This window comes from Balaenoptera acutorostrata, chromosome 9, assembly GCF_949987535.1.
Source record: "Balaenoptera acutorostrata chromosome 9, mBalAcu1.1, whole genome shotgun sequence".
Taxonomy (NCBI): Eukaryota; Metazoa; Chordata; class Mammalia; order Artiodactyla; family Balaenopteridae; genus Balaenoptera; species Balaenoptera acutorostrata.
In genome coordinates, this window is record NC_080072.1 from 100,324,192 (window position 1) to 100,349,739 (window position 25,548).

At 34.5% G+C, this 25,548-nt stretch overlaps 1 protein-coding gene across 2 annotated transcripts in view; it reads left to right on the forward strand.

The window, feature by feature from the left end:
• The window catches only part of ARHGEF12 (Rho guanine nucleotide exchange factor 12), a 143,946-nt gene that overhangs the window by 76,702 nt on the left and 41,696 nt on the right, over window positions 1–25,548 (forward strand). For both annotated transcript variants that reach the window (XM_007196687.3, XM_007196688.3), the window contains 8 exons: window positions 9,968–10,066; window positions 10,747–10,796; window positions 13,276–13,333; window positions 15,615–15,793; window positions 17,452–17,529; window positions 17,729–17,848; window positions 19,366–19,506; window positions 24,343–24,417. In XM_007196687.3, coding sequence (XP_007196749.2) covers window positions 9,968–10,066; window positions 10,747–10,796; window positions 13,276–13,333; window positions 15,615–15,793; window positions 17,452–17,529; window positions 17,729–17,848; window positions 19,366–19,506; window positions 24,343–24,417 — 800 coding nt within the window. The remainder of the gene's footprint in view (window positions 1–9,967; window positions 10,067–10,746; window positions 10,797–13,275; window positions 13,334–15,614; window positions 15,794–17,451; window positions 17,530–17,728; window positions 17,849–19,365; window positions 19,507–24,342; window positions 24,418–25,548) is intronic.

Consider the following 25,548-nt stretch of genomic DNA (forward strand, 5'->3'; position numbering starts at 1 on the left):
GCTTTTGCACAGCAAAGGAAACCATAAACAAAATGAAAAGGCAACCTACAGAATGGGAGGAAATATTTGCAAATGATGTGACTGACAAGGGCTTAATTTCCAAAATATACAAACAGCTCATACACCTCAACAACAAACAAAACAAACAACCCAATCGAAAAATGAGCAGAAGGCCTAAATAGACATTTCTCCAAAGAAGAAATACAGATGGCCAATAGGCACATGAAAAGATGCTAAACATCGCTAATTATTAGAGAAATGCAAATCAGAACTACAATGAGGTACCACCTCACCCTTGTGAGAATGGCCATCATTAAAAAGTCTACAAATAACAAATGCTGGAAAGGGTGTGGAGAAAAGGGAACCCTCCTACACTTTTGGTGGGAATGTAAGTTGGTGCAGCCACTGTGGAAAACAGTATGGAGGTTCCTCAGAAAACTAAAAATAAATTATCATATGTTCCAGCAATCCCACTCCTGGGCATATATCCAGACAAACCTATAATTCGAAAAGATACATGCACCCCTATGTTCATAGCAGCACTATTTGCAATAGCCAAGACATGGAAACAACCTTCATTGACAGATGAATGGATAAAGAAGATGTGGTACATATATACAATGGAATAGTACTCAGCCATAAAAAAGAACGAAGTAATGCCACATTTGCAGCAACATGGATGCAGCTAGAGATTATCATACTAAGTGAAGTAAGTCAGAAAGAGAAAGACAAATACCATATGATATCATTTATATGTGGAACCTAAAGTATGACACAAACGAACCTATCTATGAAACAGAAACAGAATCACGGACATAAACAATAGACTGGTGATTGCCAAGGGGACGGGGGGTGGGAGAGGGATGGATTGGGAGTTTGGGACTAGCAGATGCAAACTGGTATATATAGAATGGATAAACATTAATGTCCTACTGTGTAGCACAGGGAACTATATTTTAATATCCTGTGCTAAACCATAATGGAAAAGAATATGAAAAAGAATGTGTATATATGTATAACTGAGTCACTTTGCTGTACAGCAGTAATTAACAACACTGTAAATCAACAATACTTCAATTAAAAAAATATACCAAAAAACAAAACAAACAAAAAAAGAAATGAAAGAGGAGAAATAGCATCTGATACCACAGAAAATCATAAGAGAATACTATGAACAGGTATATGCCAACAAATCAGACAACCTAGAAGAAATGGACAAATTTCTAGAAACATACAGCCTGCCAAGACTGAGTCAAGAAGAAACAGACAACTTGAACAGACCAATCACTAGAAGTGAAGTTGAGTCTATAATTAAAAAAAAAAAAAAACTCCCAGCAAACAAAAGTCCTGGACCAGATGGCTTCACAGGGGAATCCTACCAAACATATAAAGAACTTATACCTATCCTTCTTAAGCTATTCCAAAAAATTGAGGAGGAGGGAACACCCCAAAATTCATTTTATGAGGCCACCTGATACCAAAACCAGACAAAGACATTATAAAAAATTACAGGCCAGTATCTTTGATAAATATAGATGCAAAATCCTCAACAAAATATAAGCAAACAAAATCCTACAATACATAAAAAGGATCATATACCATGATCAAGTTGGATTTATTCCAGGGTCACAAGGATAGTTCAACATACACAAATCAATGTGATACACCACATTAACAAAAGGAAAGACAAAAATCACATGATCATCTCAACAGATGCAGAAGAAGCATTTGACAAAATTCAGCATCCATTCATGATGAAAACTCCCATCAAAGTGGGTATAGAGGGAACATATCTCAACATAGTAAAGATAAAACAAACACACAGCCAACGTAATACTCAACAGTGAAAAGCTGAAAGCCTTCCTGCTAAATTCAGAAACAAGGCAAGGATGCTCACTCTCACTGCTTCCGTTTAACATGGTATTGGAAGTCCCAGCCACAGTAATCAGACAAGAAAAATAAATAAAAGTTATACAGATTAGTAGGGAAGAGGTAAAACTGTCACTCTTTGCAAATGACATGAAACTCTATATAGAGAATACTAAATTATCTGCTGAGAAACTACTAGAACTAGTAAATGAATTCAGGAATGTTGCAGGATACAAGATTAATATACAGAAATCTGTTGCGTTTCTATACACTAATAATGAAATATCAGAAAGAGAAAGTAAAAAAGACAATTCCATTTAAAATCACATCAAAAAAATAAAATACTAGGAATAAACTTAAGCAAGGAAGTGAAAGAACTTTACTTTGCAAACTGTAAAACTCTGATGAAGGAAATTGAAGATGATTCAAAGAAATGGAATGATATCCCAGGCTCTTGGATTGGAAGAATTAATATTAAAATGGCCATACTATCCAAAGCAATCTACAGATTTAAATGCAGTCCGTATCAAAGTACCCAGGACATTTTCTGCAGAACTAGAACAAATAATCCTAAAATTTATATGGAACTACCAGAGACCTCAAATTGCCAAAGCAATCCTGAGACAAAAGAACAAACTGGAGGTATAAACCTCTCAAACTTCAGACTATACTACAAAGCTACAGTAATGAAGACAGCATGGTATTGGCACAGAAACAGACACATAGATCAATGGAACAGAATAGAGAGCCCAGAAATAAATCCACGCATCTACAGTCAATTAATCTACAACAAAAGAGGCAAGGTATGCAATGGAGAAAAGACAGTCTCTTCAACAAGTTGTGCTGGGAAAGCTGGACAGCCATGTGTAAAACAATGAAATTGTAACATTCCCTCACACTATATACAAAAATAAACTCAAAATGGTTTAAAGACCTAAATGTAAGATCTGAAACCATAAAACTCCTAGAAGAGAACATAGGCAGAACACTCTTTGAAATAAATTGTAGCAAAGTTTTCTTGGATCAGTCTCCTGAGGCAAAAGAAATAAGAGCAGAAATAAACAAGTGGGACCTAATTAAACTTAAAAGCTTTTGCACAGCAAAAAATGAAAAGAGTACCTATGGTATGGGGAAAAATATTTGCAAATGATGTGACCAGCAAGGGGTTAATATCCAAAGTATACAAACAGCTCATACAATTCAATATTGAAAACAAAACAAAACAAAACCCAAGCCAATCAAAAAGTGCACCGAGGAATTGAATAGACATTTTTCAAAGAAGATATGCGGATGGGTAGCAGGCATGTGAAAAGGTGCTCATCATTGCTAATTATTAAGAAATGCAAATCAAAACGACAATGAGGTATCACCTCACACCTGTCAGAATGGCTACCGTTAAAAAGTCTACAAATAACAAATGTTAGAGAGGATGTGGAGCAAAGGGAACCCTTGTACACCATTGGAGGGAATGTAAGTTGGTGCAGCCACTGTGGAAAACAGTTTGGAGGTTCCTTAAAAAACTAAAAATAGAACTGCCATATGAGTCAGCAGTTCCACTCCTGGGTATATATCTGGAAGAACGAAAACACTAATTTGAAAAGACATGTGCACCACAATGTTCATAGCAACACTATTTACAATAGCCAAGATTTGGAAGCAACTCAAGTGCTTGTCAGCAGATTATTGGATTAAGTAGATGTATATAGCACAGGAACTACATTCAATATCTTGTAATAACCTATAATGGAAAATCTGAAAAAATATATATGTATATAACTAAATTGCTTAGCTGTACACCTGAAGTTAACACAATATTGTAAGTCAACTATAGTTCAATTTAAAAAAAGGATGTCTTGTGTATACACACACACCAAGAAATATTACTCAGCCATAAAAGAAAAAGAAATAATGCCATTTGCGGCAATGTGGATGGACCTAGAGAGCATTATGCTTAGACAAATACTATATGATATTACTTATATGTGGAATCTAAAAAATAATACAAATGAATATATCAATATATGCAAAACAGAAACAGACTCACAGATATAGAAAACAAACTTTTGGTTACCAAAGGAAAGAGGGAAGGGAGGAGGGACAAATTTGAGGTATGGAATTAATAGATACAAACTACTATATATAAAATAGATAAGCAACAAGGATATACTGTATAGCACAGGGAACTATATCCAGTATCTTGTAATAATGGATTATAATCTGCAAAAACACTGAATCACTATGCTGTATACCTGAAACTAACAGAATATTGTAAATTAATGGTACTTCAGTAAAAAAGCATTTAAAAAGAAAAAAAGCCACATTATTATAACAGGAAAACATGTCCTTTGTTTCTAAAGAGAAAAAAAAAATAGGAAAGGATAATATTTACATAAATTTGATAGACCATCTATCTTTACTTCACTGATAATGTGAAGCATGACATTTATTATCAGCTTCCAGGTGAAATATATTCCTTAAAAGACAGGAAGTAAAGAACTAGAGGAGTTATTTTAGGATAGATGGAGTATCAAATTACTTTGGTTAGAATTTAGCCAGGGCAGAAGATTAGTGTCTGTGTAGAAGTATTTCTCTACTTGGCATAGTTTTCATGGATATGATTTTACTTTTTCTTGAAAAGTGACTGAGTATGATTTATTTACAAAATAAGTTCAGATTTACTTAGTAAATATTCATTGAGCACCTGTTATATGCCAGGTACTATGTTAAGGGATAGATATCAAGATAATAGGAGACTGTACCTGCTCTCTAGAAGTTTACAGTCTGGTACAAAAGAAGTGCTTTTTTGTAAGTATGATAATAGAGATATGCACTTGATTACCAATATTCCATATGCACTTAAAAACTAGATAGTTGTGGGGCTTCCCTGGTGGCGCAGTGGTTAAGAATCAGCCTGCCAATTCAGGGGACACGGGTTTGAGCCCTGGGCCGGGAAGATCCCACATGCCGAGGAGCAACTACGCCCATGTGCCACAACTACCGAGCCTGCGCTCTAGAGCCCACAAGCCACAACTATTGAAGCCCGCATGCCAGAACTACTGAAGCCCAGGTGCCTAGAGCCCGTGCTCCACAGCAAGGGAATCCATCGCAATGAGAAGCCTACGCACCGCAACGAAGAGTAGCCCCCGCTCGCCACAACTAGAGAAAGCCCACGCGCAGCAACGAAGACCCAATGCAGCCAAAAATAAATAAATAAATTTATTTAAAAAAAAAAAAAACTAGATAATTGTGGAAAAAAATGTTCATATGGCTCTAAGAACAACGAGAGTGAAGAAATATTCCTGTGACTACATTTCAAATTTAGGCTTTATCGTTACCTTACTTGTTGAACACTCTTTCTGCCTGCCTTCATACAAAGTGCTTGGTTACAGCTCATATTAAACAGTTCATATTAAAGTGATTTTGTGACCTTATAAAAACTTATATTCAGAGATAAACACACTTGTATGGTGATTATAATTAATACTCTTTATACCAGAGAATAAGGGAATTAGCAAAATAAGCCAACAAACAACAAACAAACCATGGGCTATATGTGTTTGTAAGAGCCAGAAAAAGTTAAAATGATGGAAAGTTGTTTTTTTTTTTAATTAGTGAAATTCAAAAATGGTTATTTTGGAATTAGGAGTCCACCTTTTCTCTCTCCCTTCTTTAATAACATATAGGGCCTGTTATATCATATTTTAGTTAGATGTTGCCATTGTTTCCCTATTTGTTTCTCTATTATCCTTCCCTTTCAAGATTTTAAGTTCTTTGAGAGCAAAGACTCCTAGTTGTTTTGTATTCCTCATAACACCTACAGGTTACAGTGTTAAATAACTAGCAGACAGATGCTCAATACAAATTTGCTAAAACAAAGTGGATTTTTTTTTTTTGTCAAAAAGGACATTTCAGAAATATGATAGTCAGTATTGGTGATGTCAGTGTTAAGGGTGGAGTTTATTCTGTGTGGTGGGTTAAAATAGCTTCTGGTCTACAATAAGTAGAACATTTCAGTAATTTGAATTCTACAGATTCTGAATTGGCTATGTATGTATGTTTTCTTTTTGTATTGGTAGTCTAGTAATTCTTAGATATTCAAGTATATCAGAGTCTCAGATTAGTAGATGGACTTAGAATAATAATATTGATAAATGGACAGTATAGTGGGGTTGAGGAGAGGAAAAAGATGAATATGATATCAGCACACATAGCTCTTTCCCTTTTTCCTCTTTCTTCTTTGTTCCTCATCTCCTTTTAATGTAGAACTAAAGGGGAAAGTTATCATGCTGAACAATTTTGAATTGGAGAATACAGGTTTGCAGTATTCTGAGGCAACCCTAATAAATTTTTTCAGTACTTAGCAGTCTGTTAGGACCCTAAGCATATTTGCTAAAGTTAACTGTGTGTAGTGGTATTTTTTTTCTCTCTGATCACCTCCCTTTCTGAGCTTCCGTTCATCTCTAGACTCCTATACTTTTGTGATTTTCATTAATTCATTAGCAATTTTAAAAAATTTCCTTTTGTGCCAGAACATATGCCAGGTCCTGAGATAAGTTTGTAAACAAGATAGAGCCCCTGAACTCTTTCAGGGGAGTATTTAATCTAATGAGAGGATAAAAACAAATACAAATCAGTTGTGAGTGATAAAGATACTCTGAGAGTAAATAGAGGGTGCAGTGGGAGTCTAGACGGGGGCACCTAACCCAGTCTTGATATTTAGGGAAAGTTTTATAAGAGGAGATGATTTGTTTCTTGAGGGCGTCATGCTGTCTCTCATCTTCTAAAGTTATCTATCACAAGAAGCTCTGTAAAATTTCCTTACTTCCTTCCCCATCTCAAAGTAATTTGCTGGTCTATTAAACCAAAACAAAATTCACACAAAGACATCATAAATGAGAATTGATCCTTCTAAGGAGCATTTACATTAATGATAGGAGTTCATTAACACAAATGTATTTTTAATTGATGGCATGGGTAAATGAGTAATATATTTCTGAGCAGGAAAATCCAAGCGCAACCCGCCCCTAGTCATAATAAAATAATACCTAACATTTATGAGCCCTTAGTATTTGTCAGGCATTAAGCTAAATACTTTAGGTACATTATATTCAAGTGAAGTACACAAACATAGCAAACTCTTAACCCCCACTACTCCTCTCCCTCATTGTGTACAAGTACCCGATTCTCTACAGGGACCTGGAAGAAAGTCTGCTTAAGAAGCCGAGTGGCTTAGCACAGGAAACATCAATATTAGAATCTTTCAATTCACTCATTTTCAGCCCTTTGGAAATGAGATGAGATAACTGGGAGGGATGATTATAGCATGAAAAATATATATATTCAGTGCTGCAGTTGTCTCGACTTTTAAAAATTCAAAGTATGTAATTTATTTTGAAATTTCAAATGACTGTAAAGAAGGTCATCAGATGTTTATGTTTCCAAAAGTGGGTGTGCATTTTAAAAGATTCCTGTAAAACAGTATTCTCTGATACTTATATTTGTTGTGTTATGTACTAGAAATTTATAAAGAATGCCGTTTTCCTTGATTTTATGTATTTATACCCATTCTATTTAGAGTTTTTCCTAATTAGTTGAAGGAAGCAACATTAAACAAAAGAAAAATGGTTAAATTCTGATGGGTTATCTTTCCTCTGCCCCCATTGCAGTTTCCTATTTTGTAGGAGTGGTGACACTGTGAATTCAAATACTGTTTAGTATTTAGTAGTCTCTAGAATTGAGGTCTCACTCATTTTTTAAATGTTGAAAATTAACTTTTTTGAGATCTAATTTACATAAGATAAGATGCAGTCATTTTAAGTGTACAAGTTCACTAAGTCTTGACAGATGAATACTCATGTAACCATTACCTTAATTAATGTACAGAACATTTCCATCAACCCAAAAAGTTCCTTCATGTCTCTTTGCAGTCATTCTTACCTCTCCACCCCATCCTGCCCCTAGGCAACCACTAATCTGCTTTTTCTTACCAGTTTACATTTTGCCTGTTCTACATTGGAATCATGTAGTATATACTCTCTTTTGTATCTGCCTTCTTTTGCTTAACATGATGTTTTTGTGATTCCTCCATGTTTGTTGCCTGTGTGAGTAGTTCCCTTTTTTTCTTGCTAAGTAGTATTTTATTGTAATGGCTATACCACAGTTTGTTGTTTATCCATTTATCTGTTGATGGACAATTGAGTTGTTTCTAGTTTTTGGCTCTTATGAGCAAAACTGCTGTGAACATTTGTTTACCAGTCTTTATGTGGACGTGAGTTTTCATTTATCTTAGGAGTGAAGTTGCTGGGTCATATGTAAATATATGCTTGCCTTTATAAGAAATTTCCACCATTTTACATTCCCACCAGCAATGTATGAGAGTTCTAGTTGTTCCACATCCTTGTTAACACTTGGTATTATCAGTCTTTTAATTTTTAGCCATTCCAATTAGTGTATAGTGGTATCAGTATGGTTTTAATTTGCATTTTCCTGAAGACTGCAGATGTTGAGCACCTTTGCATGTGCTTATTGGCCATTGGTGTATCTTTCTTTGTCTGTTCAAATCTTTTGTCCCTTTAAAATGTGTCTTCCATTATTGGATTATAGAGTTGTTTTTTTAAATATATGTCTGGATACAAGTGCTTTATCAGATAATTTGTAATGCGAGTATTTTCTCCCAGTCTGTGCTTGCCTTTTCATTTTCTTACCAGTGTCTTTAGGAAAGCAGCTATTTAAAATTTTGAGTCCCATTTGCCAGTTATTTCTTTTATGGATGCATTTTGCATCCTAAAAGATCTCTGCCTATCCTAAGGTCTTGAAGCTTTTCTCCTATGTTTTCTTATGAAAAGTTTTGGCTTTTATGTTCAGGTCCATAATTTGCTGTAAGTTAATTTTTGTGTAGGGTTATAAATTAAGGTTCAAGTTCGTGTTTTCTATTCTGGGATCCAGTTATTCTAGTTTTTCATCTGCAGTAGACTCATACTTGTGTCATTTCATTAACAGCAAGAAATATGCATATATATTCATTAACGTGCAATCTTTAGCATTTCCTTTGTTTTGTACATCAGACTTATTTAAAACATCATGGCTCTTTGTATAAAAATCTTAATTTTGAAGTAGTTTTTGTTTTCTAATCATCATTATACTTGTGTTAGTTTACATGTTTTACATACTGATTTTTGGTGAAACACTTAGATTCTGAAAAGCTGGAAGTATATATTAAATCTTTGGCTAACAAAGAGTTCAGGATCTTCTGATCTTGATCTACGATAAAACAGCCCTGGGCACTAATCAGGGTTCTGTTTTGGGACGTCCCTATTCCTTTGGTTGTGGTCTTCTTTTTCTCACCTTGCCTTGACAATTTTTGTTTGCTATTTAAGTAGAAGGAAAACAAATTCTCTGTAGGAATCAGGTAAGTATATGAAAGAAATCAAAGAGTTGGTTGAACTCACAGGTTCTTTCTGTATCTTTCCTACTTTTTTTCTCTTTTCTTTTTATTTTTTCTACGAGCCAAAGTCTTTCTTCCCTTGGACTTTTCCTTTTCTTTCCTTTGGACTTTTCCTTTTCTTTTTCCCTTTCAGAAGAGCTGCAGGTGCTCTGTAAGCACTTCCTTCTTTTTTATAGTCTGTTTTTTTGAGTATATTTTCTTGAGAGTAAGATTGGACTTCTCTAGAGTTTACCATGGGATGCTTCTAGCCTAATGTCCCAAAATATTTGATTATCTTGGGTTTAAACACCAGTTAGAGCACCAAAAACACAGGGAGGTGGGGGAGGATTTTATATTACAAATAAATTGCATAGATGTGACTGGGCGTTCTGTCTGTCTCCTCTCTAATACTTCATATTTTCCAGTTTGCCTTAGCTGTTTTTAATCTTGGAGCAATTCTGCTGTACCTCCCCTGTGAGAAACCAGTATATATGATTCTTTGTGATATTCTTGTGTTTGTTTTGCTTATGGGGTTAGTGCTCTTATTTTTTATATGGGTTTCATGTGCTACCTTGTGTTTCTCCAGATAGACTACAGTTCATTACTAATATGTAATTATTGTCTTTTTCTCTGTTTTCTCTTTCCTTCTCTCTTTACCCTTTGGTTCTTGTACAGGTCTTGTTCAGCGTTGTGTGATCATCCAGAAGGATGACAATGGATTTGGGCTGACGGTCAGTGGAGACAATCCAGTGTTCGTACAGTCTGTCAAAGAAGGCAAGGCATTTTTAAAAACAGTCTTGTCACTTGGGAGCAAACAGAGTAAGAATAGAATAGTTTAAAAATGTCTATTGCTTAGAATAAAATAATCACATACATTACAAGTCACATGGCCTTATTGTGCTAGAGTTGTCTCTAGTGTTACGGTTATAGGCATGAATTTACCCCAGTTGGTTTTCTTTTGTACATTATGGAAAGAAAACAGTTCTTACATTGTTTTAGAAATCATATGACTCCTTAGTCATGATACCTCACTCATCATCACTTACAGAAGTTTGTGGAATTTTATTTCTTAATGGCACCAGAGATATTTGGGTAGAGACAGATGAAAGAAGTGCTTGTAGACTCAAAAATATCCATCCTTTTCTCCCAAATGACAATAATATCTTGAACTACTATTACCATGTATTGAATACTTCCTTTATCTTGGTTGCTGTAATTTGAGGTAGGTATTTTTTATCTCCATATTGCAGGTGATATCGAGGCTTAGAGTAAAAAAAAAACATAAAATCTGTCCATGGTCATCCAACTAGTGAGTGGCAGAGGCAGGATTTGGACCTAAGTCTGTCTGACTTTACAATTCGTGTTTTTAACCGTTTTGTTACACTGCCCCTCTTTCAAGAAGATTATCAGTGAAGGTAAATGAATTACATTTTAAGAATTAATTTCTCTTACAGATGGAGCAGCCATGCGGGCTGGTGTACAGACAGGTGATCGAATCATCAAGGTAAGGAAAAGACTATTATGGAATTCATGATGGAATTAAAAAGCAGCATAGGGGGCTTCCCTGGTGGCGCAGTGGTTGAGAGTCTGCCTGCCAATGCAGGGGACACGGGTTCGAGCCCTGGTCTGGGAAGATTCCCACATGTTGCGGAGCGACTGGGCCTGTGAACCACAGGTGCTGAGCCTGCGCGTCTGGAGCCTGTGCTCCGCAACGAGAGGCCGCGATAGTGAGAGGCCCGCGCACCGCGATGAAGAGTGGACCCCACTTGCCGCAACTAGAGAAAGCCCTCGCACAGAAACGAAGACCCAACACAGCCATAAATAAATACATACATACATACATTAAAAAAATTTTTTTTAAAAAAAAGCAACATACAACTCATTAAAAGTGATTTAAAAAAAAAAAAAGCAGCATAGATTAGCCATATTTTGATTTTTTTAACTTGGATTTTTATTAAAAGCTACAGATTATATATGATGGATTTATTGACTATAAAAACTTATTTCATTCATTTTAAAATTAACGTTACCCTTTACTGAAAAGCATAATAAAAGGCTTGAATAAATGGAGTCATAACTCACTGTTGTAAAGATCATATTTCTCCAAATTAATCTCTTAGCAAGAAATTCTCTTCAAGATATATTAATAAATTTGGGGAGGTGTGCCATTCCTTATCAAGCTTCCAAATGATTATTTGTTCTAAGTGAACTTTGCAAAGGTATTATGTGTATGGGTAAGTGTGAGGTGAGATGGTGCAGATTGATTTGAAGCAAGTGACTCTAGTATACCTATGGACCTATCTGTGGGACACAATAGAGAGTCCAGAAACAGCCCTTAAGTTCTGATCAGTAGGGAAAGAATGGATTAGTCACTAATTACTCTTCAGACAACTGACTAATGTGATTACTTAAAATCAAATTACTATACAGGAAAAGACACCATGAACATATTTACAAAGAACTATCTGGAAATAAATATTTGAAATATATTACAGAATATAATAGCCTTAATTGTAAAGAGCACTTTCAAATTACTAACAAAAGAATAAATAGTCTGACAGAAAAAAGGGCAAAGAATTTTATCAGGCACTTCTCCAAAGTAATTGAAATAATGTATCAGTGAGGATATGTCCAACCTCACTGATAGGAAAGAAGTAGAAATTAAATGATAGGTGAAAATATATTTGGTTGTCAGAAATTTTAGATTAATAATACACATTTGGCATAGTTTGGGTATGGTAAAATGGCTACTCATAAACTCGTTGTGAATATAAATTAGGTAAAATCTGTTTGGATGGAAATTTGTGAATATGTATCAAAAGTTACATATTTTAAAAAGGTATATAACCTTTGACCACAATTTTGCTTTTAGGAGCTTATCTAAGGTTTAAATGTGAAGTGACATGTGTACAGGAAAATTCATTTAAGCTTTATTGTATCGAAAACTTGTAAACAATCTAAATATGCATATACTGAGGGCTAAAGAAATAAATTGCATTTCACCTCCAGCTTTTAAAAAGAATAGATTAGGTCTATTTGTACATATATTGAAAGACATCCATAATATAATAAAACAGTGCTTTTTTATTTGCAGAAAAAGGCAGTTACAAGGTATATGTATGTGTGTCTGTGTATCTGGTGTGTGTATGCTAGAATAGTGTCTCAAAAATTAAACATCATGCTTAACAGTGATCATCTCTGGTGGGCATGACAAGTGTACTTTTACTTCCATTTTATACCCTGATATATTTGAACTTGTAAAAATTAGTGTTACTTGCATCAGAGAAAAAATAATGTTAGATTCATGTTTGGTATTGTTACCTTAATTTGTTTGGTTTAGTGGAAACTTTGGATAACACTTCCTACATTTAGCCTGTCTGAAAATTAGTTTTCTTTGTAAAGGTTAGGTGATGATTGGAAAACTAATAGTAAATTGAATATTATTGTAGAAATATTGCTTATTCATCTTTTAAAAAATTTATTATGCCTTTGGAAAATCAGTGAATTTGTAATTAAAAGCAAAGGGAGTTTTTAATTTGCAAGGGTTCTTCACTGTGAAGGATTTGCAAATCTGTTGCACAGTATGTTTTATCATTTTTCATGGTGAATAAGTTATAATACTTATAGTATCCTTTTTATTTTTTTAAACATCTTTATTGGAGTATAATTGCTTTACAATGGTGTGTTAGTTTCTGCTGTATAGCAAAGTGAATCAGCTGTATGTATACATATATCCCCATATCCCCCCCCTCTTGCGTCTCTTTAAATCAAGGCCTTTTTTTGTGCTCAAGTTCATTTTGTTGCTGAGTATACCTTATAGAATAGTGGTAAAAGTGACTATTGAACCAAATATATATGCATTTTAATATAGTCCTGTTTACTATGTTACAATTGGTTGTATTACATATGATAATTCCTGAAGTCAGTTTATCCATTGTCTCAACTAGAACTATCTGACAGACACTATTTTCATTTTCTTACAGGTGAATGGAACCCTGGTGACTCATTCAAACCATTTGGAAGTGGTGAAGCTAATCAAATGTAGGTGAATGTTATCCTCAGTTTTGTTTTCTGAAACCCTTATAGCAAAGATAAGCAAACATTTTCTGCAATAGGCCAGATAGTAAATTTTTTAGGCTTTGTGGGTCAGATAATCTACTACTCGACTCTCACTGTAATGTGAAAGCAGCCATAGACGATGCATAAATTAATGGGTATGGCTGTGTTTCAGTAAAAGTAAATATTTGCCAAAACGATCTGTGGGTTGAATTTAGTCCCTTGGCTGGAGTTTACTGACCCCTGTATTAAAGGAAAGTCTGAGGTGAAAATTCTTAATTTACTAATAACTATCTTTAGTCCGCTTCTTTTATGTGGTTGATTATAATGTCCTTGTTATTCTTGGTAATAATGAAAGTATATTTGAAAGAAATGCATGAGTTGACCTGAAAGAGAAGAGGTTGAGAAATCAGACACAGTGGCCTGGATGAACTGAAATGGACCTTTCAAAATCATGTAGCATAATCATGTTCCCTCAGATAAGTAAATGATTAAATAATCCAGGGGAGTGGTCTTCTCTTGGAAGTCTCCAGGGTTAAGAATTTGTAGTCTTCTGCATCAGACTATTCCACAGTGTAATAGACTACAATTAAGAGATACTTGTTTATGGCCAAGCAGAAACACTACTTTTTTATTTAATATTACTTCTTTTCATTAAGTGGACATCTTTAGAATAAATTTAATAAACAAATCCTTCCTGGCCTTATTATTGCTTAGATAAAGCAACCCGTGAACGCCTTTATCTCTTCATCAGAGTACCAGTGCTCTAAAATGATCACTTTGATCTTAGTTCTTAACTTTAGTACATTTTAAAAAGCAATGGGATGATCAGAATTAGATCCTCATACTAGAATACTAGAATACTAGAATACTTATTTAATGAGATTAAATGATTAAATGTGATTTATGAAGTTTTATGTGCTACATAAATATGATGGTTTATGGTAATAAATATATGCCTGGTAACTAACTGTTGCAGAGTATAAAAAGATTATTTCTTTAGCCTTTTAGGTTATATATTTTACTTGTTCCAGTATCAATTTTACTTAAAAAATTAAATCCTGAGACTGTAACAATAGATTACTTATCCAATAACAAGAGCCTAGCTAAAAACTCAAAATAAGCATAAAACACTCTGAGTATCGAAAACAGATATAAATTTGAAATGCCTAAACCCTGTGTGCTATACTTGTAGTAGAGCTCCCTCATGTCCTACTCTTCGATGCATATTCTAGACATAATAAAAGTGATTTCAAATCAAACCAGTTTAAAAACATCTAAAGAAGGGAAGGGAAGAACGAGGAAGCTATGAGAACCAAGCACATGGATAAGTCAATAAGATAGATTAGATGACTTTGTGACAGAGAGAAATATGATTGAAAAACTTTAAAAAGTGTAAGTGCTTAAAATCTCCCCAATATCACAGCATTTGTGATCATTAAGTATAAAAAAAATTTTTAGAACCCCAAACACTGTGAAATAATTACCAGCGAGTTTCATGAGAGGATTAAATTGGGAGAAAAAGTATGAAATACAATTTAAAGTTCTACTGAAAAGTCTAAGAGAAAGCTTTTGTCATTAAAGGTCAGTTATCTAGAAAAGTTTTTTATTTGGAAAGCATTATTTCTTCTTGATTCTAGATAACTCATGAATGTCTGTTTTAGAGTCTTTCTGGTTCTGGGTAATTTTGCTTTCCATAGTTTTTTCCCCGTAAAATGCCTAGTGAATTTGTCTTCTCCAAATTTTTAAAATTAAAACTCACTTCTTATTTGTTGTGGGTTTTTTTCTGGTTTTTGTTGGATATTTTTTGTCACACTCATTTTTTAAAGTGAATTTAAAATTGCATCATTACAGAAAGTTAGTTAAACCTTGTCTAATTAGTATCATCTTAATATGGTGATTTTTAAAATTTGCATTTGAGAAATTGATTGAACATAGCCATTAGTAGATAGTTGATAATAACTCATTCTTCTCTAAATTAAAAAAAAATTACTGGGGTTATAAATCTTACTTGCTTTTAAGTAATATCTGACCTTATGAGTAAGTAATTTGCTATCTGAAAATGGCATTGTTCTTTTAGAATTTTAGGGGAGTCATAAAAGAGAAATGACAAATAGGATTCTTTTTCTGTGGAGAAATGATTAGCAGATGATGAAGCTTTCTCATATAACTGGATCTTTTAGAACTATCAAAGATTAAGTAGTAAAAGTTTTTTGACAATGTTATTTTCCCTTCCCTCCCCTTTCTTCCATCTGCCCACCCCAAGCGGGTTCCTATGTAGCTCTCACTGTTCAGGGACGCCCACCTGGGTCGCCCCAGTTTCCACTTGCTGATTCTGAAGTAGAGCCATCAGTCGTTGGACATATGTCTCCCATCATGACATCCCCTCATTCACCTGGAGCATCTGGGAATATGGAGAGAATTACTAGTCCTGTGCTCATGGGGGTAAGAGTGGGAAACGTCTTTGTAAATGCTCAGTTGTATAATAATGCCTTTGCTTTATGTTGAGTTTCAAAGTGTTGAGTTGATAAACAAATGTAAGTTTAAGATTCTAGAAAATAACTTGCTGATAAAAATAATTACCTAATAATTTGGAATGATTACAGGGTATTGGGATAGCAGATTTAATTCAACAAATATTTAACACCTACCATATACAAAACAGGGTGCCACCCACAAAAATATAATTAAGATATCCTATGTTCAAGGTCCTTTGTTATCTTAGAATATATACTCCAAGAGGACAGGGTTTTTTTTGTTTATTTTATTTATTGTTGTGTCCTCAGAGCCTGAAATATTGCTTGGCATATAGTACTAAGTACTTAATAAACCTTTGTTGTTTGAGATTGAATCAAGAGTATACAAGTAATTTTACTACAAGGGCAGATGTAGACATTATGAGAAGGAAAATATTAAGTTCTATGAGATTTCAAAGGAGGGAGAAAGCACATCCAGTTGTGATAAGGAATGACTTTATGGAAAGCTATTATTTGAATTGAGCCTTGAAAAACAGGTAACATGGGGAAGAAGGCAACCCAGGTAGAGGAAGTAGGATTAACAGAGGTAAAGAGCCAAGAAAGCATCAAGTATTTTGGGGAAATAGCCAGGACTCTTGTTTGGCTGGTGCCCGTTAAAGATTGATGAAGTAGGAGATGAGCTAGAAAAAAGTAAGACTATTTATTTTGAAAAGTCACAACTACGAGGCTAATTTACATGTAACTGAATGGGAAGTAAGAATATATTACAAAGTTTTTGAGGAAGAGAGTGATGTGATTATAACAGGATTTTAGGAAGACTAATTTGATAAAATATTATAGGGTTGTAAAACAAGGAGAAATGACAGTAGATGAATTAGGGATCTGTCTTAATACTTCAGGTAGGAAATACTGGGAATTTGAACCATGCACGGGGGTTGATAGTAAAAATCCAAAGGAGGGAAAGTGTAAGATATTATTCTTTTTTTCTTTCTTTTTTTAAAAAAATTAATTAATTAATTAATTAATTTTTGGCTGCATTGGGTCTTTGTTGCTGCACTTGGGCTTTCTCTAGTTGCGGCGAGTGGGGACTACTCTTCGTTGCGGTGCACAGGCTTCTCATTGTGGTGGCTTCTGTTGTTGCGGAGCACGGGCTCTAGGCACGTGGGCTCAGTAGTTGTGGCTCGCAGGCTGTAGAGCGCAGGCTCAGCAGTTGTGGCACACAGGCTTAGTTGCTCTGTGGCATATGGGATCTTTGTGGACCAGGGCTTGATCCCGTGTCCCCTGCATTGGCAGGCGGATTCTTAACCACTGCGCCACCAGGGAAGCCCAAGATATTAGTCTTATACTTAAGGCAACTTCATTTCTTCAACAAATATCAATATTTAATGGTTTTTGAACCTAGTTTAGCAAAAGTGAAGTAGAAGAGTTGACATTTCCCTGTAACCTTTTATCTTTAAGTGTCATGTCTAAAAGTTTGTCTTCATAACCACCAGAAATAAAGAAAATCCTGATAGGTATTGAAAATTGGAGCTGAGACGTAACATTGTATGACTCATTTTCGATACTTAGCTTCACTTTCCTTGTATTGGTTTTGTTTTTTTGTTTGTTTTTTTTATCTTTTTCTAGGAGGAAAACAATGTGGTTCATAACCAGAAAGTAGAAATTCTGAGAAAAATGTTACAGAAAGAACAGGAACGGCTACAGGTACTAAGTTAGAAATGGGGCTGTTTGTAGGCCAGTAAAAACGTGAGTGGGCATAGTTGAGTTGGTATTTATTATAATCATAATTAAGCACTATTGTAATCAATGCCATAAAATGCTATTTTATTGATTAAGAATAGACTTTTAAAAGATTTTCTTGACATAAGTAATTAATTCTTGAAACATTTTTATAACTTTTCAGTTATTGCAGGAAGATTACAGCCGAACACCTGCCCAAAGATTGCTGAAAGAGATCCAAGAGGCCAAGAAACACATTCCTCAACTGCAAGAGCAGTTATCCAAAGCCACAGGCTCTGCTCAGGTAGTATCACTATGAAAAGTGCTACCCAACCTTTTGCAGGAGAATTTTCTTCTGGGAATGTGTCAGAGAATGTTGCAGTTGCCTTTTTTAAAAGTTATTTTTTCTAGCATAGGCCAACAGGATGTCCTGTGTTGGATGTTACAGAAATAATGATTAACTAAAAGAAATGTGGGCTTCTGATTGTTTGCTTGCTCATGATATCATGCTTCTTTGTTCCACAGTAATTTTAGAAAGAATTGAGTGTTTTTGCTTTGATATCACAAATTACAAAAATATATTTAGATACATATATTTACATTTTTGAGATGTATTCTGCCATTGTAAAACAGAACGGCAGTTATGTTTTTAAGTAGGGACGTACGATTTTTCTTATTTAATCTGCACAACACCCTTTGAGATGAGATGTTACTGTTGTTTCCCCCCATTTTACATAAACACTTAGAGAAACTCAGAGAAATTAAATAACTTGTCTGAGGTCATGTAGCTCAAACGTGATGAAACTGGTATTTAAACCCAGTCTGATGAATTCAAAGCACATTCATATTCTTAATAACTATTTTTATTCTAATTTAAAAATAGATTTCAATAGATTTGCTATATAGATATGTTTTGAAGATAGTAGTCTCACTAGAAAAATAGCTTGGCATTTATATGTCAACCAGATTTATGTTCTATAATATTTAGATTGGGGATATGGAGAAATGAGTAAAAGCTGCTTATTTGTTATTCTTCATGAGTTAGGTCTGTAGGTTCACAGAACTAAAAGGATTCTTTGAAATCATCTATCCTAATCTGCTCATTTTAAAGTTAGAGAGAAATCATGCAGTGGTTGAGAAAACTAGGGCCTAAATTGGTTAAATGACTCAAACAAGGTCACACATTTGTAAGGCCTCCCGACTTCCTGGTTCAGTGTACTTTTCATTACACATTTTTGTTGTTGTTGTTACTTTTAGTCCCATTAGCTATATGAAGTTTTGAGTATTCTGCCTCAGTAATATCGACAGTTTATATTGTGGTTATTACTGAGCAAAGACAACAATCTTACTCTGTTTGAATAGTAAAACTGTTGTTCCTGATTTAAAAGCTTATAATAATTTACAGTATAGCATTGTGTCCCAGAATTGGCAATTTATTGAAATTCTAAAGTGTTGGAAGGTAGTTAACCACAAGTTATAGTATCATAATCTTTACTAAAGGGCAGGGAATATAAATTATATAAGTTAAACTGTTTTATCTTTTTGCTTTATTTGAAGTTTGAGATTTTATTCTCTTTACTGAAATACCACTTTCCCTGTCTTTAAGGTCATGCCATCTGAGAACCCCAGAATTAGTAGTCATTTACGCTTTTGACTTTTAGAGCTTTAAGCATTCTTGATTACATCAAACTGGGTGACTTTAAACAGTCTCCAATGAGGTTGCAGTGCAACTCTGTTTCTTTATGCAGTCCATAATGAAAAGGTTTTTTGTTGTTTGTTTGTTTTTAATGTGTGTGTGTGTGTGTGCTTGATCTGTTTTAGGATGGAGCTGCAGTTACATCCTCCAAGCCATTAGGCGATGGGCTAGCAGTCAGTGAAATAGAAGCAGATCCTGGTGATGGACTAGGCAGAACTGACTATGGCAGTGGAGATGCTTCTCGGCTCAGTAGCGACAGTGCAGATGTAAGTGTTCTACACCTTTATCTTCTTGTATTTTTCTCTACAGCCTCTTTCTCGATTTGATTGTAAGTTTTGTGAGCTACAGGTGTTTTCTTATTACTTACTTTTTATCGCCACCATCTTTAATATAGCAATTTGATGAGCAGAAATTCTGGATACTGTTGTATATGAGCTTTTAATTCCAGACTTCACTTTTTCCCTTGGACACCATTGCCAAATGTTTCTTTTGAGGAGATGGAATTTCCCAGCAGGCGTCTTGTTTGTGGGTAGAGAAGTTAATAATGCCAGTGCTTTCTTACTGAACCGAGAGGCCAACTGTTGATATCTTTAAGAGCATGTTAATATTCCATTTGTGGTCAGAGTGACTCAGTCTTGAATCATGGGGCACTTTGCCATTACAAAGAGGAAAAGCCTTAGTCCTCTTAGATAGACTTTAGTTAATAGCCCATGTTTAGTAATGCTTTCTTGATTAACCCAGAAATTACCAGATGTACATGGATTTTTGTTAAGAAGATGATCAGAAAGTATTTTAAGCTGAATATGATGTAGCACCATAGTTATATGAATACTTAAAAGCTAAGTTCAGTGTTACTTACTCAGCAATACTTTGTAAGTAGTGTGCAATAATAGGAATAACGAATTAAAAATAGATCACCCTCTTTAAAAGTGATGAGGAAAGTAATCTAAATCAGTTGTTTTTTTTTTTCCAATGTGGGTCATAAAATCAGTTTAGTGGGTTGGGGCCAGCATTTAAAAAAAATAATAGGATAGAAAGTAAGAGTACTTTTCATGTAGAAGAGCTAAGTGTTACTTTTTTTGACTTTTGTTGTCCACACACATATATATACACACGTGTGTATATGTACACATGTATCAGTGTGTGTGTGTATGCATGTGTGTGCATGCTGGTTAGCAGTGTGAAATTTCTCTTATTGGAGGTTGTAAAAAAAAAAAAATGAAAGCCACTGATCTAAGCCATCATTTAGGGTATCTTTTGAGGCTTAACGCTCAGTGACTCAGTTCCTCATGCGAGGAAAATTTGAGGATTTTTTTTATTTTTTGAAAGATGTTGATAGGAATCTTATGATTGGATAGGCTGTCTTAATGAAAGATTTCAATTTTGACTCAAGAAAAAAATTATAGTAGCTTACATTTATTGGGCATATATACCATAAGCTATAATATGTGTTATACATTTTTTATCTTAGTTAATTCTCAGAACAGCCTTATGAAGTAGTAGTATTGTTATCACAGCTTAACAAAAGAAATAACTGAGGCCAAAGTGAATTAACTAACTTGCCAAACTTACCCAGCTAATAAGTGATCTGCCTCTATCTAGTTTAAAAATACCAGTACTCAGAGGCTCCAAGGTATGCAAATGCATAACATTTGGGGAGAGCAGTGAAAATTTTACAGGTATACTAGGATTATAGATGAAATGGCTGGAACTGATCTTAGAAACAAAGCCTTGAGTCCAAGTTATAACTTGTTCTAGCAGTACTGCTTTTGGGAATCCTCACATTTTTCCTTTTTGATTTAGTGCTGGTTCTCCTCTCTGTTTTCATGGCTTGTCTCTACCATTAGATGGAAAGTTTCTTGAGAGCCAAGCACCCATCATATTTGACTTTATGTCTACAAAGACTGGCAGATTGTAGGAATTCAGAACAAGTGATACAAATGAAAATTTTGAATTTTATCTTGTATTTAGAGAAAATGTTAACAATAAAATCTGTGACTTAGAAATATAACTTTATGAAATACAGAGTGAATTGGCAAGTGTAGAAACAGGCATTCCAGTGAATTAAGACTGTTTGGCACATGATTGGTGTTTAATCGGTATTTGAACAACAGAATGAATGAGTAAAGAGTTTGGGCTTTATCATGCATGCAGAAGAGAGGCACAGTCAGAAACATGTCAGTGTGGAAAATGAATTGGAGTAAAGAGACAGGGAGATCAGCAAGAAAAGAAGACTGCTTGGCTTAAGAGGAACTTAACAAATGTGTGTTAAATGGCTGATAAATTGTCACCATTTATTGAATACCTACTTTGTGACAGCGGTTGTACCTAATGCTTTACAGATATTCTTTTTAACTCTCATTGTAATCTTAAAGAAGCAATATCACCATTTTATAGATGCGGAAATTGAGGCCAAATAAGTGGATGTTGTGGAAATCCAGGTGAGAGATGATATGGTGCAGACTAGGATATTCGCTGAACACCTAACAAACTTGTGTAATTCCTACAGGTGTCTTTTTGAAGCTAGAGATGTGCTGCTTTTAGCTTATGGATTTCCATGTTTGTTTCAGTTGTACTGTATTAAGATTGTAGGAACCGATCAATGCTTCTAATTTTTTTTTCAATTTTCTGCTCCTTTTTTATAAAATAATCTCTTTATGGTGTTTGTGATATCATTATCATTGTAAAATTCCCTGCTTTTGATCACCTCAGAGAAGGCTTTTAAAGAATACCCACATTTCTGGTTCTCACAAGAGAAGCAACTTGATCACAAATCATCATCTAAAACTTAGAACATCTGCCTCTCTGATTTTCATTTTGTGCCTGACTTTTTAAAAATTATTTTCAAAAATTTCAAACCTATTCAAAAATAGACTAAGATAATGATCCCCCTCATGTCCTTAATCATCCAGCTCAGCAGTCATCAACAAGTGCTCAAACTTGTTTTTGTCTATATTCCTTCATTCCTCATACCCTCCAAATGCTGGATTATTTTAAAGTAAATCTAAGACATTATTTCATTAATATGCATCTTTAAGAGAAAAGAAGACAAAGAAATGATAGCCATAATACCATTATCAAATCTTAATTAATATTTTCTTAATATGCAATTTGATTACCCCAGTAGTCTTATAATGATCTTTTTTCAGTGGGTTTATTTGAATCAGGATCCAGTCAACATCTTCAGCCTTTGGTTGATAAGTCTCTTAAGTTATAATAGTTCCCTCCTCTTATTTTTTTTTTGCTATTTTGTTGTTGTTGTTAAACTGGGTCACATGTCCAGTAAAACGACCCACATTCTAATTGTATTTTCATGGTGTTGTTCAGCATGTTCCTTGAGTATATATTTGCTGAAAATTGGTAGTAAGATCTAGAGTCTTGAACAGATTAACGTTTGAGAGTTGTTTTGGCAAGAACAATTCATGGGTGGTACTGTGTATATCCTATTATATTACATCAGGAGGAGAATGTCTGGTTGTGATTGTTAAGTTTGTATAAGGTGTTCAGATGATGTCAGCATGATTCCTTCATTATAAATTTCTCCATTAAGCTTTTATCTAATGTTTTTACCTGCCATTGATAGCAAAATGCCTGCATCCATTATTTAATTAGAGGTTTCAAAATGATAATATAATATTGTCATTCATTCTGTATTTATTAGATGGAATTATTTTATAAAGAAGAATTTTCCCTTACTAGTTTTAAGTTGCCCTAAAATATCTTATATATAAACATTTGATTATTTTCCTTTATGTATGTGTTTTCAGAAGAGTTGGTGCCCTAACATACTCCAAAGGTCACTAATGTGGGATGTGTGCCCACATGTGTGCACATGTGTGTACCTGTGTAATATTTTGAATTTATAGATTTTTAACATATTTGCTTATTGCATTTCAGTCCATTGCAGTCATTATTCTTTTTGATACTTATTAAATTGTCCCTTTTTTTGGGCCGGTGGTAGTCCCCTCAATTTGTCTTCTGTGTTCTTTTGACATGACTCCCCAGTAACATAGCTTTCTTTCATTTTGGTGTGACAAAATTATTCTCGCTTTATCTTTTATGTCTCTTGACCCAGAGTCATCCATTTCCCCCAGGTGGGGCTTATATTTGAAACTACTGTTTTCTCTATCTTGTGGTATCTAGGCATATGTATAGGTAGCATATATCTTCCGTATAGGCATTCACACAAAAATCTCTTGTATCTCATTTTCAGCTGCTCTGAAGAATGGCTCCCATTGCTTTGGGTGTTCTTCTTCCCCCCAAAATTGAAGTTCTGTGTATCATATAGTTTGTATTTTACATTAGGTCATCCCAAACATACCATGTAAAGTTTATAAAAATCCGTAAATCAGTTTACATGAGGTAGTAACGGAAAAATAGAAGCTTATTTTCATTCATACAAATAGACCAAAATGCTTTTAACTTGGTTAGAAAGAATAGTTTGGGGCAGAGAGGTTTAGAGGAAATGGGTAAAGATAGAGTTTGATTTTGACATAAATAATTTTTTTTGGCTGCGTTGGGTCTTCGTTGCTGCACACGGGTTTTCTCTAGTTGTGGCAAGTGGGGGCTCCTCTTCGTTGTGGTGTGTGGGCTTCTCATTTCAGTGGCTTCTCTTGTTGCGGAGCACGGGCTCTAGGCATGCGGTCTTCAGTAGTTGTGGCTCGCGGTCTTCAGTAGTTGTGGCACACGGGCTTAGTTGCTCCGCGGCATGTGGGATCTTCCCAGACCAGGGCTCGAACCTGTGTCCCCTGCATTGGCAGGTGGATTCTTAACCACTGCGCCACCAGGGAAGCCCTGACAAAATGAATTTGTGGTATATAATACATCTGGTTAGAGTTATTTGATAGAAATTAACCATCAGGCCTAAAGATGAAATAAAACTATTCTGTATTGTTTTTTCAACATAAAACTAGAAAGCTAAGAGAATAAGTGACTTGCCGAAGTCAGGTAAAAAGTAGCAGAGCCAAGTATTATATGAAAGATATTCAGTAGTTTCAAACACAAATATGAATTCAGAACATTATTCTTTCACACAGTTTTTCTTTATCTCCTTTGGTGAGCCTATCGAAATGAAATTAATGTCTTTTTTTTTTTCTCATTAGAGTCCCAAGAGTGGCCTGAAAGAGAGGATTTATCTAGAGGAAAACCCAGAGAAAAGTGAAGTAATTCAGGACACTGTGAGTATGAACTCCATGAAATGGTAGTGTTTTCTTTAGCTTTCCTTATACTTAAGTGACAGACATATCTGATATTTGTGTGTGTGTGTGTGTGTGTGTGTGTGTGTGTGTGTATATATATTTTGGAGCAAAAACTTAAACTTATTAAAGGAACTTAATAAAGATTTGATAAATGGAGAGCTACTCCATAGTAATATTAGGTGGTTAAATTTTTTTTTACAGTAAAGTGCACATATCATAAAATATACTATCTTAACCTTTTTTAAGTTCATTGGCATTGTTACATTCACATCATTGTGCAGCCATCACCACATCTATCTCTAGAACTTTTTCATCTTTCCCAACTGAAACTTGGTGTCCACTAAACACTAACTCCCCATTATCCTCTCCGTTCAGCTCCTGGCAACCATCATTCTACTTTCTGTCTCTTTGAATTTGGCTAGGAACCACATAAAAGTAGAATCATACAATAAGTGTCCTTTTGTGACCAGCTTATTTCACTAAGCATAATGTCTTCAGTGTTCATCAGTGATTTAGCATGTACCAGAATTTCCTTCCTTTTTAAGGCTGAATAATAATCCATTTTGTGTATATACCACATTTTGTTTATCCATTCATTCATCAGTGAACACTTGGGTTGTTTCCACCTTTTGGCTGTTGTGAATAATGTTACTCTGAACATGGATGTACAAATAAATATCTGTTCAAGTTCTTCCTTTCAGTTCTTTTGGGTGTATACTCAGAAATGGAACTGCTAGATCTTGCATATTCTTAATTGAATACTTTTAGCATTCTGATTTTATTTTTTAATTAGGACTTGTATAAAGTTTTATAGTAAAAGATGTAACAGCATATTGTGATTCATCTATTATTAGCAACATAAGGACTGTTGAAAAATCAGAAGCATCACATCAAAATTAACAAAGACAAAGACAAAAAGTTGTCTCACTGACACTATACACAAATTTCTGTTGTTTCACCTGATTTTTTAAAAAAATTATTAAAGGCTTGTGGTTTAAAAAACAAGAGTAAAAAAGGCGGAATCAAGTTCAGGAAATGCAAATACATAGAGTTGCAACACACTTAAGGAAGAAAAACTACAGCTATGTATTATTCACTTAATTTATAACT